This window comes from Myxocyprinus asiaticus, chromosome 43, assembly GCF_019703515.2.
Source record: "Myxocyprinus asiaticus isolate MX2 ecotype Aquarium Trade chromosome 43, UBuf_Myxa_2, whole genome shotgun sequence".
NCBI classification, from domain to species: domain Eukaryota; kingdom Metazoa; phylum Chordata; class Actinopteri; order Cypriniformes; family Catostomidae; genus Myxocyprinus; species Myxocyprinus asiaticus.
Genome location: NC_059386.1, coordinates 11,285,130 through 11,304,014, shown reverse-complemented (window position 1 = coordinate 11,304,014; position 18,885 = coordinate 11,285,130). Strand labels below are relative to the sequence as shown.

At 46.3% G+C, this 18,885-nt stretch overlaps 1 protein-coding gene across 1 annotated transcript in view; it reads left to right on the top strand.

The window, feature by feature from the left end:
• itga1 (integrin, alpha 1) overlaps window positions 1-18,885 on the top strand; it is a 96,170-nt gene that overhangs the window by 53,521 nt on the left and 23,764 nt on the right. Inside the window, exons 12-17 of the mRNA XM_051685387.1 lie at window positions 906-1,048; window positions 7,177-7,320; window positions 8,208-8,468; window positions 9,459-9,589; window positions 10,281-10,444; window positions 15,387-15,523. Of these exons, the coding sequence (XP_051541347.1) occupies window positions 906-1,048; window positions 7,177-7,320; window positions 8,208-8,468; window positions 9,459-9,589; window positions 10,281-10,444; window positions 15,387-15,523 (980 nt within the window). The remainder of the gene's footprint in view (window positions 1-905; window positions 1,049-7,176; window positions 7,321-8,207; window positions 8,469-9,458; window positions 9,590-10,280; window positions 10,445-15,386; window positions 15,524-18,885) is intronic.

Below are 18,885 nucleotides of genomic sequence, written 5' to 3'. Positions count from 1 at the left end.
ATTCCAGATGGATAATGCAGAGGGATGCCAATTTTCCATTTAATATTCTGTTTCACTTTTTTACTGTTTCGCAAATTGTTTCATGTTGACTTTAACCACTTTTTTTACCTTTTTGCCATTTTAAATGAGTGAATATTTGAAAGAGGATGGAAAATGATGGGGAGAAAGAGTGCAAACTCAAATGGGAAATGTTTTAAGTCAGATTCAAAATCACGTTGCCTACAGGAGCACCACAGCTCAATGTGTAGGAACATATGCCTTGGCACAGGCTGCAACACCTTTAAATTCTAGTGTAGATTTGTCAAAACTAACCATGTAAAATTAGATTTCTGAACCTCATACCCAGCTGAAAGATCACTGTATTAAATCTTGGTATGTCTTAGGTACTACATAATCAACAATAAAATGAGTACACACCAGGAAATTTATATCCATCGTAATACTCAGTTCAGACAGAGAGGGCAGTTAATAACAAATGGGTGTATCTCAGTAGCAGTCTAAACACATTGTCATGATCAGCTGCCATACTATAAACACTCACATGCCAAGTGCAAATACTCACACTCCTCTCACATCCCCTTTTAAGGATGTCACTTCAGAATGAAACAAAGAGAGCGCAACTTGACATGACTTTGTCTGGTGAAAGTGTTCAAAAAATGAGCTGGATGGAAGCAATGTTTGAAACATTTCGCGAATGGTGATTTGACTAAACAGAATTACAGTTAGTGATGTTCGTTTATCCTAAGATGATCCAAATGTCTGTGTCTCTGGCCATAAAACCTTTATAATTTCAGTCACAGCTGTTTTTTATTATGTGTGCAGACTAATGTAAATTACATTTGAGTTTAGTGAAGGTGGTGTTGGCCGTGTGAGGGGGTAATGTGGCACTGTGGTTTTGCGTGCAGGTTATGATGTGCAGTCTGCATACACATCCAAAGGAGTGCTGTTCATCACAGGAGCACCACGGTTTAACCACAGCGGGCGTGTCACTGTGTATCGCTTTGATGGAGAAAATGTCACTATTACACAGACATTGAAAGGAGAGCAGGTATCTGAATCTTCATCTTTATCATTATCATTACAATCTGATTTATTTCTTGACAAATCTCACAAAAACATATTCAGGTCATATTTTACCCCGGAATCAAAATAAAAAAATTATTTTTTGCATAAATAAAATAAAGACTTATTTTCGTTGTGACAATATTTTTTATTGCAAATAAGCACACTATCTCCCCAAATTCTTATTACCAAAATGTATCCGGATGTTTTATTGTATTCTCAATGGTTCTTCTCATTATAATCTCATTACTATAATACAGTATTTTTTTACTGTACCATGGTAACCAATACTGAAATGCAATGTTTTTTTTTTTTTGTTTTTTTTTTATTTTTATTATTAGCATAAATTAATGGCAATACAAATGATACCATTATGTTGAAATACATTATAATAGAAATACTATAACATTACTTTTTTTCATATTACAGTAATGAGAATGAGATTTTTTGCATTACAGTAATGAGAATTAAAGGGGAATGATAATTTATGAATAAAGTAATTGTGTAATACTGTATTTTGCTTTATAGAAACAAAATATAATTTCTTATTTCTTTCTTATTTTGGAGTGAAATATGACGTGAGGTCGAATTGACTAAACATTCTTTAAAATCCTGAGACAGGAGGCGTGACTGCTGTGTGTATTTTCCATTTCACTTTTTGATTTTTTAACTAGTAGCAACTAATAAACATGCAATAATAATAATAATAATAATTTCAAGAGCAAATAGTTTTTCCTGAAACTTTATGGCAACATATGTGGACAGCGGGACTAAGTTGTGAAATTGTAAATAATACTAAGCCATAAAAATACAGATTTTTTTATAAATTATTTATGTTTCCAGGAGTGTTATTTTTATTTTTTTAGACGTTACAGATATTACATCAGAAAAAAGCTTAATTAATTCTGATTCCCTATCTGTCACTCACTCGACGTTGTGTCGATGTAGTGACACTAGGGGTCGCCCTTGGGTGCCCCAAACACCTCTGATCTTTGAGAAAAGGCCAATGGGAATTGGCAAGTGGAATTTGCATGCCACTCCCCCAGACATACAGGTATAAAAGGAGCTGGCTTGCAACCACTCATTCAGATTTTTTGTTTGGAGCTGAGCGTTTGTGTTTCAGCGAGCTGAATTTCTCCGCTGATCCATTCACCTCGAAAGCTGTTGGATTTACGGCGCATTACAGCGGTTTCACCCCCTCTTGCACTGGTGGTGTGCAGAGAACGCCCCTGGGTGCTTCAGCAGCTAAAAGAGTATATTCTTCCTAATAAAAGTGTATATTTTCCTACTCAAAGTGTGGCACAGAAGGAGCATCTTTTTAAAGATGACTTTCCGTGTGTGTATAATTCCTGGTTGTGGTCGCTATCTCTCCACTTCTGACGGCCACGATCGCTGTCTCACATGCTTGGGCGCTGCCCATGCGGAGACATCGTTCGTGGATGGATCATGTCCTCATTGCGAGAACATGACCATGGAAACGTTGTGGTCACGGCTTTCCTTCGTCAGAGGGAAAGCCACCCCAGCGGCTCCCCGCCTCGGTTCTTCTACCTACGGGTATGAGGCAGCGCCGATTAGCACTGGGGGCGATTTGGGGACCTCAATGGGAGCTTCTCCGCTGGGAAAACCCCACGGACCTCCCATTCTCCAGTACGCTGGTGTGCCCCGGTCGAGTTCTGGGATGAGACCGCCGGCTCATCTCAGGGCGAGTTCGCAATCTCATTCGGGGCTCGCGAAGAGGATGAGCTCTCGATCACAGCATCAGAGAGCGGGCTAGTCCAGTCTGACGCCAAGGACTCGACTGGGCTCCCAAACTCGGGTGTGGTCACCCAGTCGCAGGTTGATGCGGAGCTGGTGGCCATGCTTGTCCAGGCTACTGTGAGCGTCAGGCTGGAGTGGAACCCTCCACTACCCCCTGAGCCCTCGCGGCTGGACGATTGGTTCCTGGGCTCAGAGCACCACTCACGGCCGCGCCCCACCCTGGTTTCTTTCTTCCCATGATGAGCTCACGAGATCGTGGTGGGCACCTTTCACTGCCTGGACCCGATTTATGGGCTCCTTCGCTCTCACTACCCTCGACAGTGGGGCTGCCAGGGGGTACTCGCCGATTTCCCAGGTGGATAAGGCGGTTGCGGTGCACTTGTGCCCGCAAAACGCAGCCACCTGGCGGAACGGTCCAAGACTCCCGTCCAGGGCCTGTAGGCTTACATCGTCACTGGCAACTAAGGTCTGCATGCCATGGCTCTCCTGCAAGTGCACCAAGCCAAGGCACTGAGAGAACTGAACGAGGGTAGTTCTGACCCGGGATTGACGCAGGAGCTGCGCTTGGTGACCGATCTTGCCCTCCGGACGACGAAGGTCACGGCACGGTCTCTCGGGCAGGCGATGTCCACCCTGGTGGTCCAGGAGCACCACCTTTGGCTCAACCTGGTTGAGATGAAGGAGGCTGACAAGGTACGATTCCCCCATCTCCCAGGTTGGCCTATTCGGTGACACCGTCGAGGACTTTGCCCAGCAGTTCTCGACGGTTAAGAAGCAGATGGAGGCTATCCAGCACATCCTGCCGCGGCACTGTTCAAGATTCCGCACCCCATCTGCTTGTCACCAAGGGCATCCCCCTGCGGTAGCAACATCAGCTCAGCCACAGATCGCCCCAGGAGGTCGGTCCCAGCATGGAGACACCCGCAGGAAGCAGACGCCACCCGTCTCATGGCCCGCCGCTAAGAACCCAAGGAAGGCTTCGAAGCACCCCTGAGAGTGGAGGGCCACATTTTCAAGAAAAGAGCGGTTTCCTCACTTCCTGGGTCACTCATTCAGTGTCCACAGCTGTCATTATCACGACCTTTATTGCAGGCATGGCGCTCCAGAGGAGGGCCCCCCGCCCCCGCATGCCCAGCTGTGGCACAATTGCACCCACGGCAGGATGGTTGCAACAGGCCGCGAGGATGATTTCCCCCCTCCCCCATCCCGGACCGGTCCTATGATGAGTATACAGAGCCGGGTAAGTGCTTCGATGTCCCCAGACTCAGCACGGCCACGAGTTCGGGGCTCGAGCCCCCCCAACGTGGCACCTCAGGCTCCACCCTGCCACGAGGCTCCACCCGCCGGTACGTCCGACGTGATTGTTCCCTTGGTCCCCCTCGCCCGTAGCTTGGGGGCATGGCAGACGCGCTGTCATGACAGGTCACACTTGGGAGAGTAGAGACTCCACCCCCAGGTGGTCCAGCTGATTTGAAGTCGATTCGGTCAAGCGCAGGTAGACCTGTTCGCTTCCCGGGAATCCTCCCTCTTCCCGCTCTGGTATGCCCTGACTGAGGCTCCCCTCAGCACAGATGCGCTGGCACACAGCTGGCCCTGGGGGCTACGTAAGTATGCATTCCCCCCAGTGAGCCTACTTTCACAGATGCTGTGCAAGGTCAGGGAGGACGAGGAGCAGGTTGTCCTAGTAGCACCTTATTGGCCCACCCAGACTTGGTTCTCAGACCTTACACTCCTCGCAACAGCCCCCCCCCACCCCTGGTGAATTCCCCTGAGGAAGGACCTTTTTCTCAGAGACGGAGCACCATCTGGCACCCACGACCAGATCTCTGGAATCTCCAAATGTGGCCTTTGGACGGGACGCGGAAGACCTAAGTGGCCTACCGCCCGCGGTGGTAGACACGATCACTCAGGCTAGGGCTCCCTCTACAAGGCGCCTGTATGCCTTGAAGTGGCATCTGTTCGCTAAGTGGTGTTCTTCCCAATGCGAAGACCCCCAGAGATGCGCAGTCGGGTCAGTGCTTTCTTTCCTGCAGGAGAGGCTGGAGGGGCAGATGTCCCCCTCCACCTTGCAGGTGTATGTTGCCGCTATAGCGGCGCACCACGATGCAATTGATGGTAAGTCTATTGGGAAGCATGACCTGGTCATCAGGTTCATTAGAGGTGCGAGGAGGCTGAATCCTCCCTCTCCGTTGTCCTTCGGGGCTTACGGGGAGCTCCATTTGAGCCCCTGGAGTCAGTTGAGCTAAAGGCACTCTCCTTGAAGACAGCCCTCCTGACTGCGCTCACTTCCATCAAGAGGATGGGGGACGTGCTTGGAGTTCGGTCCGGGATTCTCTCACGTGATACTGAGACCCTGACCGGGCTATGTGTCCAAGGTTCCCACGACCCTGTTTCAGGATCAGGTGGTGAACCTGCAAGCGCTGCCCAGAGGCAGACCCAGCCTTGTCGTTGCTGTGTCTGGTGCGTGTATTGCACATCTATTTGGATCGCACGCAGAGCTTTAGACACTCTGAGCAGCTCTTTGTCTGCTTTGGAGGACAGTAGAAAGGGAGCGCTGTCTCCAAACAGAGGATCGCCCACTGGGTCATTGACGCCATCGCTTTGGCATATCACGGCCAGGATGTGCTGCCCCCCTTGGGGCTACGAGCACACTCTACTAGGAGTGTGGCAGCCTCCTGGGCTCTGACCAATGGCGCCTCTTTAGCAGACATCTGCAGAGCAGTGGGCTGGGCAACACCCAATACTTTGCGAGGTTCCACAATCTCCGGGTTGAGCCGGTCTCGTCCCATGTGTTGTCTGGTACGAGCAGGTAAGTTGTGGGACAGCTGGCTGGGTGTACCGCTTGCGTATAGTGCCTTTCCCCTCCCAGAGGCTAAGATGTGCGCTTTTTACCCCCAGTCGTGTTCACGAAGTCGTGGACCCTGGATGTCCTTCCTCCTTAGCCCTGTGGCAGGCGAGTTTGCGGAGAAACTCGTTGCCGGCCCAGTACGTGTAATAACTTGGCCCTGCACTAGGGTAGGTGCTCCACATGCGCTGGTTGCCCATATGTAACCCCGTGTGATGTATCTTCCACGAGACGCTTCCCCCATTAGTGAACCCGTGTCTTCCTTGGGCAGAGGCCCCTCTGCCCCCGGTCGCCTTGTTTGTAGAGATCCTCCCCCCCGGGTAGGACCTACCACAGGGACTTCTCCGCATGAAACACTGCTGACAAGACTTGGTAAGACCATGTGACGTATTTCACACAATTTCCTCCCCCTCGGACAGGGTGTGGTCTCCACGGTGTCTTTCCCTTGGGAGTGACACCCCCCCAACCTGGACGCTATATGGCCCCCAGCTGAACGATTTTTCCTTTTGGGTGAGAAGAAAGAGAAGAGGCCGTGGCTGGGGCAGCCGGTCCCCATTTTTAGGAATGAATGCACTTAGTTTCACAGAAAGCTAAAGGATGTCCCCTTGCTCCCTATTTAGTGAATGACTTGACTTCCAGTGTGCTCTCTGTCTGCACTGGTCTCAGAACAGTTCAAAATGCACCTTATTTTCATCCTAACTCCATATAAACTTTTGGATGAACCCCTTGATTTTCAATGTGATACTGCACAGTAATTAAAGGATTTCTGAGGGGGGGAAGCGCTAAAGTACACATTAGCATACATTGTGTTTAGCAGAATGGCGTTTCATGATAATTCACTCAAATGTTTAAAATGGCATATCGGATGAATCTAGAGGCTCTAATCTTTTGATTCAAACAGGTTTCAATGTACAAACATAATTAGGTTTCTTACCAGATGTAATTTTGTTGGCATTTTTCCCAAAGACAAAGTCTGCTGAGGCCGCACCATGTTGTTTTGTCACATGACTCCACACATCTAAAGTTTAATCCTTTATTGACAGCACAGAGTCTCCTGAACTGAGATCAGTCAGTTTAAATTAATTTAAATTATGCGGTGTATAGCAAAGCCAAAATACAACGTCCACGCATGTGTACGCAGGGTCGCATGAGGTTAAAAAAAAAAATCTTTTTAACTACTATTTTCTTCTTATTTTCTAATATCAGAAAAAAGTTATGAAAATGTATTATGGACTATTACATATATTGGATACTAAGAACATATTCTTGACAGGTTTGGTGACATTTGCCCTCCTACAATTGTGTTCTTGATATCATATGAATCAATTTCAACATGATAGCTTAATATTTGCCATTTACATTACATACAGATAAGTGTAATGTGATGTAAATAGAATGTACATAATATACATAGAATGTCTGTGATTTCACATTCTTTAAGTTTTCATTGCATGTTTCATGTAATTCGCAAAGGTATGAAAGCTTGATTAAGTGTTTCATATTGCTCTTAGATTGGCTCCTATTTTGGCAGCATTCTCCAGACGCATGACATCGACCGTGACAATTACACTGACATCCTTCTGGTAGGAGCTCCAATGTACATGGGTCCAGAGAGGGATGAACAAGGTCAAGTCTATGTCTACAAACTCAATGAGGTGTGTATGTGCCTTTAATCTGTACACATGTGTGTGATGTGCCCCATTCCACATACTGAAAACATGTGTAGGGGAGTGTTTTACCTGCATTCCACTCTGAGAGCATATGGGAGCATTAAATATGTATCTGCCTTCTGGGAGTGTGTGCGTGTGTGTGTGTGTGTGGGTATGTGTGTGTGTGTGTGTGTGTGTGTGTGTGTGTTTGAGATAAGTGCTCCCAGAAGGAGCAGAAGGAGGGTTGGAATGAAAGAGAGAGGGCAGCAGCTTGGCATCATGAGTATGGAAATCTAATGAAAATGTAATATCTTCCTCAAAAACACCAGCCTCTGTAGAACACCTGCTCTCAAGAGTTTCCACATTGTGGCCCTAATGGAGCAGTTGCTATTGGTTTTGATCTTTTGCCAATTGTTAAGTGTTTCTTTGTTAGGCATTGTTATTTAATTAAGACTTGAATTGAGACCTAATTTGTAATTTCACAATCAACTTTGTTTTGTTTTTTTTTTGCTCAAAGACTGAATAGTGATTGTTCATTGATTAGCCCTTGCAGGATTTGAACTAGTCTAGCGTAGCCAGATTTTTAATTTTGGCATAAAGTTCTTGTCATGAACCTCTAACTTAGATAGTCATGTGTTACTAACATGGCTGCTCCCATGAGGCACCCTTGCCCCATGTAGAATAAAAGAGCTTTTATAAGGTTACTGGTATGACTGAACTCTTCATCTCATCTGACCGGTCAGAACTGGTTAGTTCTTCTTTTAAAAAAAAAATTGTATCAGCCTGGTACCTTGTGAACACAACTTCATTTTTAGTGCACCCAGCTGCTGGAAATTGCATTCAACCAATCAGATTGGAACTGGCATTTTCCTATCTTCTTATTACCTTCATAGGATGGACTCTTTGAACATGAGATGACCCTCAAGCCTGAGAATCAAACATGCTGTTCTGATCACTCGCGTAGTAGCTGTAAAAGTGTGAATAAGAATGAGCCGTGCGGTGCACGATTTGGTACTGCGATTGCTGCTGTACCTGACCTCAACCTGGACGGCTTCAGTGACGTGGTGATCGGATCACCCTTGGAGAACGACCATCGAGGAGCTGTGTATATTTACCACGGTTCTCAGAAATCAATAAAGAAGAAATATGTACAGGTAAAGTACGGAATTTCTAAGAGTTGTGTCTAATTCCTGAAAAGTGCTGCCATGTCCACTTCTTATAAGCAATCTTAGGCTCATTTCTTCATAAAGTTGCTGATGAATATGAACAGTCATTGGTTGCAATCCCCCCCTGCTATTCAAGCCGCACTTTACGTAATGTCTTTATTTATTGATATTGTTTATTTTCCCTTACCTCTCGTGTTTTTGCCCTTCTTAGTCCATTCCCTAGCCTAATATATGAGGATGTATTTGTATATATATATACTTTTCATGTGGAGATAAAATCGTTGCTTGATGCTGGCGTTGACACCCCGACATCAATTGTAAATGCGGCTACACAATTGCTGTAGTAGAGCAGAGAGCCATAGTCTGCTGGCTGATTAATATTGTGGAGGATGAAAGTTTAAGAGATTTAATGCCCATTGCAATGAATATGCAAACTATGTGGGGACTAGTTCTTTCAATTAGCCAACCCCCCACTTAGACTTTGCTAAACGTTTATAATTTTACATGAATTAGTGCTATTGTAGTGCATTTCTATCTTTATACTGTGGGAGGCTTTGTTTGAAACATTTTAATAAAGCTTTATAATGTTACATATTATTTTAAGAAGAGAAGAAGTGCATTTTGACAGGAAAAGAAGTATGTATAGAGTCAAATTTCAGCACTTTCAAAATTTGTGATTGATCGCAATGAACTATGAAAAGATTATGCGATTAATCACGATTAAAACATTTAATCGACTGACAGCAGTGCATCACTAATATGTAGTATCCACTGTATAGAGGTATATTTAGGATTATTTAGGTGAGGTAAGTGTGTGATTTTGGGCTTGTTTTGTCAGACTAGGTTGGTTGTTTTTCTAGCAAGTTCTGGCAACACTGATTTATAAGCACCAATAGGAATTGCTGTATTTGTCTACTGTGTGTATTTTGCACACCGGGCACTTTATGTATGGTCTATACAGTATATGTTTGTGTTTAGCGAATTGCTGCTGGAGGAGATGGAGTGAGCATGAAGTTCTTTGGCCAATCAATTCATGGCATCATGGATTTGAATAATGATGGCATCATTGATGTCACTATCGGAGGAATAGGAGGGGCTGCACTTTATTGGTGAGTGTGGCTGTTTCTGTTTTGATCAAAGTGTCATTTTTGTGTTTGTGACAGTGTATCCACAAAACAGCTGTTTGGCTTACATTTTAAATTCCCACTCATGGCTGGTGCTAAAATAATCTGTTTGGAACTTGAACCCAATACCCTCTGGAAGTCTAGCTTCCTCATTCCCACCCACAGCAGCTGTCTCAAATTTGGACCTGAGCCTAAATATCCCACACTGTCCGCCAGGCCTTGTCCGTTAGGGGTTATGTCCCTCAACTACAGTTAGTTTCTTTTGGAACTTGGGTCTGAATCTGTGTGAGAGTGCCACGAAGTAAACTTTTGGCAGCATTTCCTTTATAAGATCCCCCTATAGAGATCACAGTCACTCCCTGATTCTAGAACATCCACAAAATGACCCCAGTGCTGAGACTCAGTAACTGCCAAGCAAAGCCATAAAATCTAGTGTCCTCTACCATCTCAACTCCCCAAACTGCACCATTCAGCCTTTTAGGAGTTCTCCATTTGCTTGCATTTGACATCATATTACATTTCTGGACATGATCTGAAGTATTTAGTTGGACTGAAATCGGTCAATGATCTATGAACCAGTTGTTGTTGTACTGAAGGAATTGAAACAAATATTTATCCTCCAAATGCTGCTCCGTTTGTGTAAACATCTTGTGAAAATGTTATTAATTTAATCTAGGTCTCGGGATGTTGCAGAGCTGCTTGCAGAGATGACCTTTGACCCAAGCAAGATCAATCTGCAGCAGACGTGTCAGGTCCATGGGAAGACCACAGTGTGTGTGAAGACCAAAGTGTGTTTCAAGTATCGGATCAAGTCTGAGAAAGACACAAACACAGGAACTGGTGAGTCATGGCAACACTATGGGACAAATTCACTAAACAATTACGCCACTTTGCACACGGTATTTTTTTTAGCACAAAAACATGCTCTTATTTGCACATAATGCTGTTTTAAAGGAATAGTTAGTAAATAGTAAAATGAAAATTAGAAGAGATATGATAGGTGTGGGAGAGAACAGATCAATATTTAAGCCCTTTTTACTTTAAATTCTCCACCCTACCCAGTAGGTGTCGATATGCATGAAGAATGTTGTGACACATCTCTAGCTCTTTTATGAAGGAGGAAGTGGGAGCTGGGCGAACAATCCAACGTAAATCTTTTTTATTCATACACTTTTCAGTCTACACCTATGGTTTGCTTTTTAGCACAACACATAAATGCACAGATCAACTCTGCTGCATGCATCTCTCTTTCTCTCTCCCATCCAGCGGCCTGGACTGCCCATTTATTCCTCTCCAGCTCTCACTGCAGCACAAAACAGCTGTTAGAGGTGATTTCCCACAGGTGTCAATCCTTACAGTTCTTCCTCTCCCAACCTCGCTCTCCACAGACGTTGCTCGGCCATGCCCACATCACCAAATACCATCACCCGACTCAGGCCAGGGAGCCATCTGGTCTGTCACTTACTCTCACCCCATTTCTGGAGAGGAAATTTGCAACAGCCATCTGTGCCCCCGGCCTGTGGACCACCTTGAACTTAAAAGGCTGGAGAGCTAGATACCAACGGGTGATCTGCGCATTGGTATCCTTCATGCGATGGAGCCACTGGTGTGGGGCATGGTCCGAACAGAGGGAGAAAGCATGCCCCAACAGATAGTATCGGAGGGTGAGGACCACCCACTTGATGGCCAAACACTCCTTCTCCACTGTGCTGTACTTAGTCTCAGCAAGAGCTTACGACTAATGTACAGCATGGGTGCTCCTCCCCCTCCACCATCTGGGACAGTACCACTCCCACCCCCCTGTCAGATGCGTCCGTCTGCAAGATAAAAGGGAAAGAGTAATCAGGAGAGTGCAATATCGGCCCGCCACAAAGTGCAGATTTCACCCCGCCACAAAGTGCAGATTTCACCCGCGTGAACACCTGTTGACATGGCTCCATCCACTGGACTGGATCTGGTGCCCCCATTTTAGTCAGATCACTCAGCGGGCCGGTGACAATCGAATAGTTAGGCACAAACTTATGATAATAGCCAGCCAGCCCCAGGAACTGTCTCACTTCCTTTTTGGTCTTAGGTCTCGGGCAGGCTGCAATCGCTGCAGTCTTATCAATTTGGGGCCACACCTGCCCATGACTCAAGTGGAAGCCCAGATACTGTTCTTCCACCCACCAATTGCGCATTTCTTTGGGTTTGCCGTGAGTCCCGCCCGTCTCAACGATCTCAAGACAGCCTTCAGGTGCCACAGGTGCTGCTGCCAATAATTACTGAAAATGATGATGTCATCCAGATAGGCAGTGGCGTGCGGAGCAAACATGCGGTCTGAGGATTCTGTCCATGAGCTGATGAAACGTAGTGGGGGCCCCGAACAAACCGAACGAAAGCGTCACTGATTGGTGTAATTCGAATGGTGTGGAAAATGCAGTCTTTTCAAGGGACATGGGAGTTAAGGGGATCTGCCAATATTCCTTTGTTAAATCCAGTGTCAAATAAAAGCGAGCCGCACCTAACCGATAGAGCAGTTCATCAATCTGAGGCATTGGGTACGCATCAAATTTAGACACCGCATTGAATTTTCTATAATCCACAAAGAACGGAACCAAGCCGTCACTCTTCGGAACCAGCACCACCGGGCTGGCCCAGTCACTGTGGGATTCTTCTATTACCCCCATATCTAACATGGCCTTTAATTCATCCCGAACCACTTCTTTTTTGTGTTCAGGTAATCGGTAGGGACAATTACATACCACTACCCCTGGGATTGTTTCAATATGGCGCTCTATGAGATTCGTACAGCCGGGAAGAGGTGAGAACATGTTGGAGAATTCTCCTTGCAACCTTGCAACCTCCATGACTTGTGACGGTGTGAGGTGGTCTCCGGAAGTGACCAGGTGACTCGATTGGTGGCTTTTAAGTTCACCTCCGGTCCAAGCTCCTCCCTCTCTGGAACCACCGTTGCCAAAGTCACAGGGACCGCCTCTCGCCACGGTTTTAGGAGATTGAGTTGGTAAATCTGACGTGCTCCACCTCTATCCATTCATTTAACCTCATAATCGACTTCCCCAACTCGCCGTGTGACCTCAAAGGTTCCTTGCCACTTGGTGAGTAATTTAGATCTTGATGTGGGGAGCAATACAAGAACTTTATCTCCCGGTGTAAACTCCCATAGCCAAGTACCCCTATTATGCAGCCATATTTGACGTTCTTGAGCCTGGAGAAAATTCTCCTGTGTTAATTGCCCCAGTGTGTGGAGTTTTGCTCTCAGATGAAGAATTATTGAATATAGTTTTTACGGTTTTGAAGGTCCCTCCACCGAATTTTCCCATAGGACGTCGGCACGCCGCCCGCCAATGCCCATACAATAATTCAAATGGGGAGAAACCTGTGGAGGCTTATGGGACCTCTCATACTGCAAATAATAAGGGCTAGAGTCACTTGTCCCAGTTTCAAGCATCTTCGTACACAAACTTATGAATCATATTCTTTAGGGTCTGATTAAATCATTCGACCAAGCCGTCCGTTTGGGGGTGGTAAACACTGGTCCAAATCGATGTAATCCCCAATAATTCGTACAGTTCGTGTAGTGTACATGACATAAACATAATGCCCTGATCAGTGACGATATCTTTCGGAATCCCCACTTGGGAGATCATTCTGAAGAGGTCCTATGCAACACTTCACGCTGAAATGTTGAGCAGAGGCATTGCTTCTGGATATCACGTTGCATTGTACACCAGAACCAACATAAAGCGATTTCCTCATGCTGTCCACTCTAATGGCCGACGAGGTCCATGCCAATTCTTTCGATGGGGACCTCGATCAATGGAAGGGGTGCAATGGCCCCCTGATTCACTAGCTGACATTCATGGCATGTCGCACACCACCTATGAACACCCCCGTGAATGCCCGGCCAATATAAACAGGCCATCAGACGGTTTAGTGTTTTTTCCTGCCTTAAGTGACCCACCATTGGATTATAATGAGCCATCCGGAGTAGCATTTCCCGACGGCTCTTTGGTATTAACAACTGGGTTGTATCCTCCTTTGTCTGAGTGTCCTGCATGACTCGATAAAACCGATCCTTGATAATTGAAAAGTACGGATATGCGAGTGCAATGTCTGGCTGGAGGCGTTGACCATCAATCATTTTCACTTGGTCAAAGGCATGCCTAAGGGTCTCATCTCGCATCTGCTCCAGAGGGAAATCCCCTGCAGGGAATCCTCTATGGGCTGGGGAAGCCAAGACTTCCCCTTCCCTTACATCATCCTGATGCAGAGCTAACATAGACGTCCCCCGGCTCCGCCTCCCCAGCCAGCGAATCACAAACCACACACCGAGACACTTTGTTACAGGACCCATCCACACAAATTCCCCTTAATAAAGTAGTAAATGCTGGCCAATTTGTACCCAAGATTAGTGGATGGGTGAGGCAGGAACTCCAGCAGACCGGCCCAGACTTCACGCCCACACCCATGGCAGCGAATTCACAAGCCTGTGGGGGAGAGCTCTTTTATGAAGGAGGAAGCGGGAGCTGGGCAAACAATCCAACGTAAATCTTTTTTATTCATACACTTTTCTGTCTACAACAATGGTTTGCTTTTCAGTACAACACATAAATGCACAGATTAACTCTGCTGCGTGCGTCTCTCTCTCTCCCCTCCGGCGGTCTGTACTGCCCTTTTATCCCTCTCCAGCTCTCACTGCAACACAAAACAGCTGTTATAGGTGATTTCCCACCGTTCTTCCTCTCCTAGCCTTGCTCTCAACAGACGTTGCTCGGTCACGCCCACATCACTACAAATGTGAATTGCCAAAAACAAACGAAGAATAATGTGGAAGTGAAAGTGGAGATTTATAGTAAAAAGAACTTAAATATTGATATGTTTCTCACCCACACCTATCATATCGCTTCTGAAGTTATGGATTTAACCACTGGAGTCGTATTATTAATTTTATTCTGCCTTTATATGCTTTCTGGACCTTCAAAGTTCTGGCCACTATTCACTTGCATTGTATGGACCTACAAAGCTGAGATATTCTTCTAAAAATCTTTGTTTGTGTTCAGCAGCAGAAGAAAGAAAGTCATACATATCTGGGATGGCATGAGGGGTAAAGGATGAGAGAATTTTCATTTTTGGGTGAACTGTCTCTTTAAGGAATAGTTCACCCCAAAATTAATATTTGCGGAACATAAAAAGAGATGTTTTAATGACTATCGGGGTTCATCTTTTCAATATAATGCCAGTGGACAGTACCTCAATTTAAAGCTTAAAATATTACTCCAAAGTGTCATTAAAGGAATCCATGCGACTCGTGTCATATTCCAAGTCTAAATTTTGAAACAATTATTTGAAAAAAGTAATTTTTCAGTGAAGATCTTGTCCGTTGCTCGCTGAGAGAAGCTCATTTACAGTTGCACGCATGTTCACATGAGAACTTGATTTGTTTATCATGAAAGTCATGATCACTTTTATGATCAAATGATGGAGAAGAGCGTTATGACCAGCCACATAATTTTTTAGTTGTGTTTGCACTGTTAATATTATTTTTTCCCAAAAAAAGAATTGGGATTTTAAAAATGTAGACAGAATGCACAAATAAATAATGCTGTCAGCAGGCGCAAATTATTCTTAGTGAATTCCCTATTGCATGTTTTGCCTTTATTGACCACATTCAAACCTGGTTTATACAGCTTCCATAAGAGCAAAGCATTTGGAATTATCATTAAACATTTGACCTTAACATGGTTTTCCACTTTTTCAAATACTCTTTACCTCCATTCAGTCATCAGGTACAGTTTGATGCTGGACTCTCTGAGAGTGATTTCCAGAGGACGTTTTAATGAGACAGATGACAGAAGATTGCAGAAGAACGAGTCTATCAATGATGTGCTTTGCAGAGAACACACCTTCTACACGTCGGCAAGTAAATCAGTCTTTTCATACACAAGAACTGAGCAGTAGAGGTGATTTGTGCGTATTTGCGTATATGGTGCAAATTTGGTATGTTTACACCATTGGTTCTAAGCTTGTTTTGTTTCACATTGGGCACAGGTTTTACATTGGGCATCAAGTGGTGACCCAAAACAGTGCCAAAATAGTTTTTGTACAAAAGTAAATTAAAAAAGTCAAACATTCGAAATATTAATATTTTAAAATAATGTTGAATTTTACTGGATACACAGTCTTTAACGCAATCAGAAAATGATATGGTAAATGAATGGCAAACTTATAGCAAATCTTAACTATGCATGATTATATGTCTAGTTAGTATTTTATTATATGCATTTTTCCCTGCTTTCCATGACCCAATCAGAAAAGACCTGTGACTCATTTTTGGCTATGATCCACTAGTTGAGAACATCATGGTTACTTTCATAACCTCCGTTCCCTGATGAAGGGGATGAGACGTTGTGTCGATGTAGTGACACTAGCGGTCACTCTTCTGAGCCCCAAACACCTCTGCTCGCCAATGGGAATTGGCGAGTGGAATTTGCATGCCACTCATCCGGACATATGGGTATAAAAGGAGCTGGTATGCGACCACTCATTCAGGTTTTGTGCTGAGGAGCTGAGACCAGGTCCCGGCCATTTCAGCGGGTAGTTTAGCGTTGTGGCAAGAACGGAGGTTACGAAAGTAACCATGATGTTCCCTATCCGTCACTCACTCGACGTTGTGTCGATGTAGTGACACTAGGGGTCCCTATACAAAACGCCACAACTATCTGAACTGTATTACGTGAACTGGCGGTGCGTGACGGGTAATGCACCAGGGTCTGTGTCGAGGTAAGACCGAGACATGGAAGTACGCGTCTTTCAGGTCTACCACCGCGAACCAATCTTGATGCCGGACGCTCGCTAGAATACGTTTTTGCATCAGACTCTTGAACGGGAGTCTGTGGAAAGCCCGGTTCAGTACTCACAGGTCCAGGATTGGTCGCAACCCACCGCCTTTCTTTGTACAGTGAAGTAAGGGCTGTAGAACCCTTTCTTCATCTCGGCTGGAGGGACAAGCTCTATTGCGCCCTTGCGCAGAAGGGTCGCGATCTCCACATGCAAGGTAGCAGCATTCTCGCCCTTCACCGAGGTGAAGCAGACACCGCTGAACCTGGGTGGGCACCTGGAGAACTGAATCGCGTAGCCGAGTCGGACGATCCGGGTCAGCCATTGCGACGGGTTGGAAAGCGTGAGCCACGTGCCCAAACTCCGGGCAAGGGGGACCAAGGGAATGATCACGTGGGACGTACCGGCGGGTGGGGCCTCACAGCGGGGTGGAGCTCGAGGTGCCACGTCGAGGGGACTCGAGCCACGTGGCCATGCCGAGTCCAGGGACATCGAAACACTTACCTGGCTCCTGCCAACCACCATAAGATTGCCCGAGGAGGGGGGAGGAGGAATGTTGTACCCGTAGTCCACCAGAACCAACAGCTGGGCGCACAGGGGCGGGGGGTCCCAGTCAGGGATGACATAAACCTACAGGCCCTGGACGGGAGCTTCGGGCGCCCACGCCAGTTGGCAGTGCTCTGCAGACACAAGAGCACCATGAGCGCCTTATCCACCTGTGGGATCACCGAATACCCCCTGGCAGCTCTACCATCAAGTGGAGAGCGGTAGTGAGAGCGGGGGACCTGAAAGACCGGGACCGGGACCAGCAGTAAAAGTTGTCTCCCACGATCTTGTCAGCTCCTCATGCACTTCTGGAAAGAAAGGAACCGGGGCAGGGCGTGGCCGTGAGTGGCACCCCGAGCCCAGGAACCAATCGTCGAGCCACGAGGGTTCAGGGGAGAGTGGAGGGTTCCATTCTAGCCTGATGCTCGCGGCCGCCCAGGAAAGCATGTCCATAATTTCCGTGTCGGCCATTCCCGAAGGAGGAAACCCAGCTGAAGCCTCTGCATCCGACTGGACGAGCCCGCTTTCCGATGCTGCGCTCGATAACTCATCGTCTTCCTGAACTCGCCCTGAGATGAGCCGGCGGTCTCGTCCGAGCACCCGACCGGGGCAAGCGAGTGTGCTGGGGAATGGGAGGTCCGTGGGGGGATACCCGGCGGAGGTGGTCCAATTGATGTCCCCAAATCACCCCCAGTGCTAACCGATGCGGCCTCAAACCCATAGGTAGAAGGACCGGTGCGGGGAACCACTGGGGGTTGCCGCAATGTTGCCATGGTCATGTTCTCGCAATGAGGACATGACCCATCCCCGAACGATGTCTCCGCGTGGGCAGCGCCCAGACATGTAAGACAGCGATTGTGGCAGTCAAAAGCGGAGCGATAACGACCGCAACCAGGAATAACACACAAACGGTAAGGCATCTTTAAAAAGACGTTCCATGTGTGCCGCTCTTTTTGTGAATGAAAATATACTCTTTTAGAATATACTGTCTTTTTTCACTCTGCCGAAGCGCCCAGGGGCGTTCTCTGCTCTCCACAGGTGCAGAGGGGGAGAAGCCGCTGAAATGCGCTGTAAATCCAGCAGTTTTGAGGTGCGTCTTTGAAGGGAATTGAATTCAGTGCACTGAATACAACCGCTCGGCTCTGAAGAGAAAATCAGAATGAGTGGTTGCATACCAGCTCCTTTTATACCCGTATGTCCGGGGGAGTGGCATGCAAATTCCACTCGCCAATTCCCATTGGCCTTTTTTCAAAAAAGCAGAGGTGTTTGGGGCTCCCAAGAGTGACCCCTAGTGTCACTACATTGGCACAATGTCGAGTGAGTGACAGATAGGGAACTACTGGTAAACAATAGAGGTCAGGGTTATTTAAATCCGGTCCTGGAGTTCCATCATCCTGCAGAGTACATTTACAACCTCAATCAAGCACACCACAACAAGCAAATCACGGTCTTCAGGATTACTTGAAAATTATAGGCAGTTGTATAAATCAGACATGGGACTAAACTCTATAGGACAGTGGCCCTCCAGGCCGAATTTGAATAGGCCTGCTGTATGCAATGTGCCTCTTTTGCAACAACTCAAACAAATACATTTTTCTTGGGGGGTTGGGGGGTGGGGTTTCAACAAGACAGTCTGGCTTTTTGAGTTGGGCTAACTAGTTTACAAATGTAGAGCAGACAACCCTCCTATAAAACCCTTCCCTCTTCTCTGAAGCCATTTACTGTGTATCTTTTTTGCCTCTGATCTAGATTACATGACATTCAACGTCTCTCAGTAGATAAGAGCAGAAAACTAAGCATCTGAAACTAAGAGGACTTGAGTTTAATAAAATCCAGAAGTTCCCTGATCAAAGGCCTGAGAAAGTGGCCTGACTGCTACAGTAAAATCACCCCTA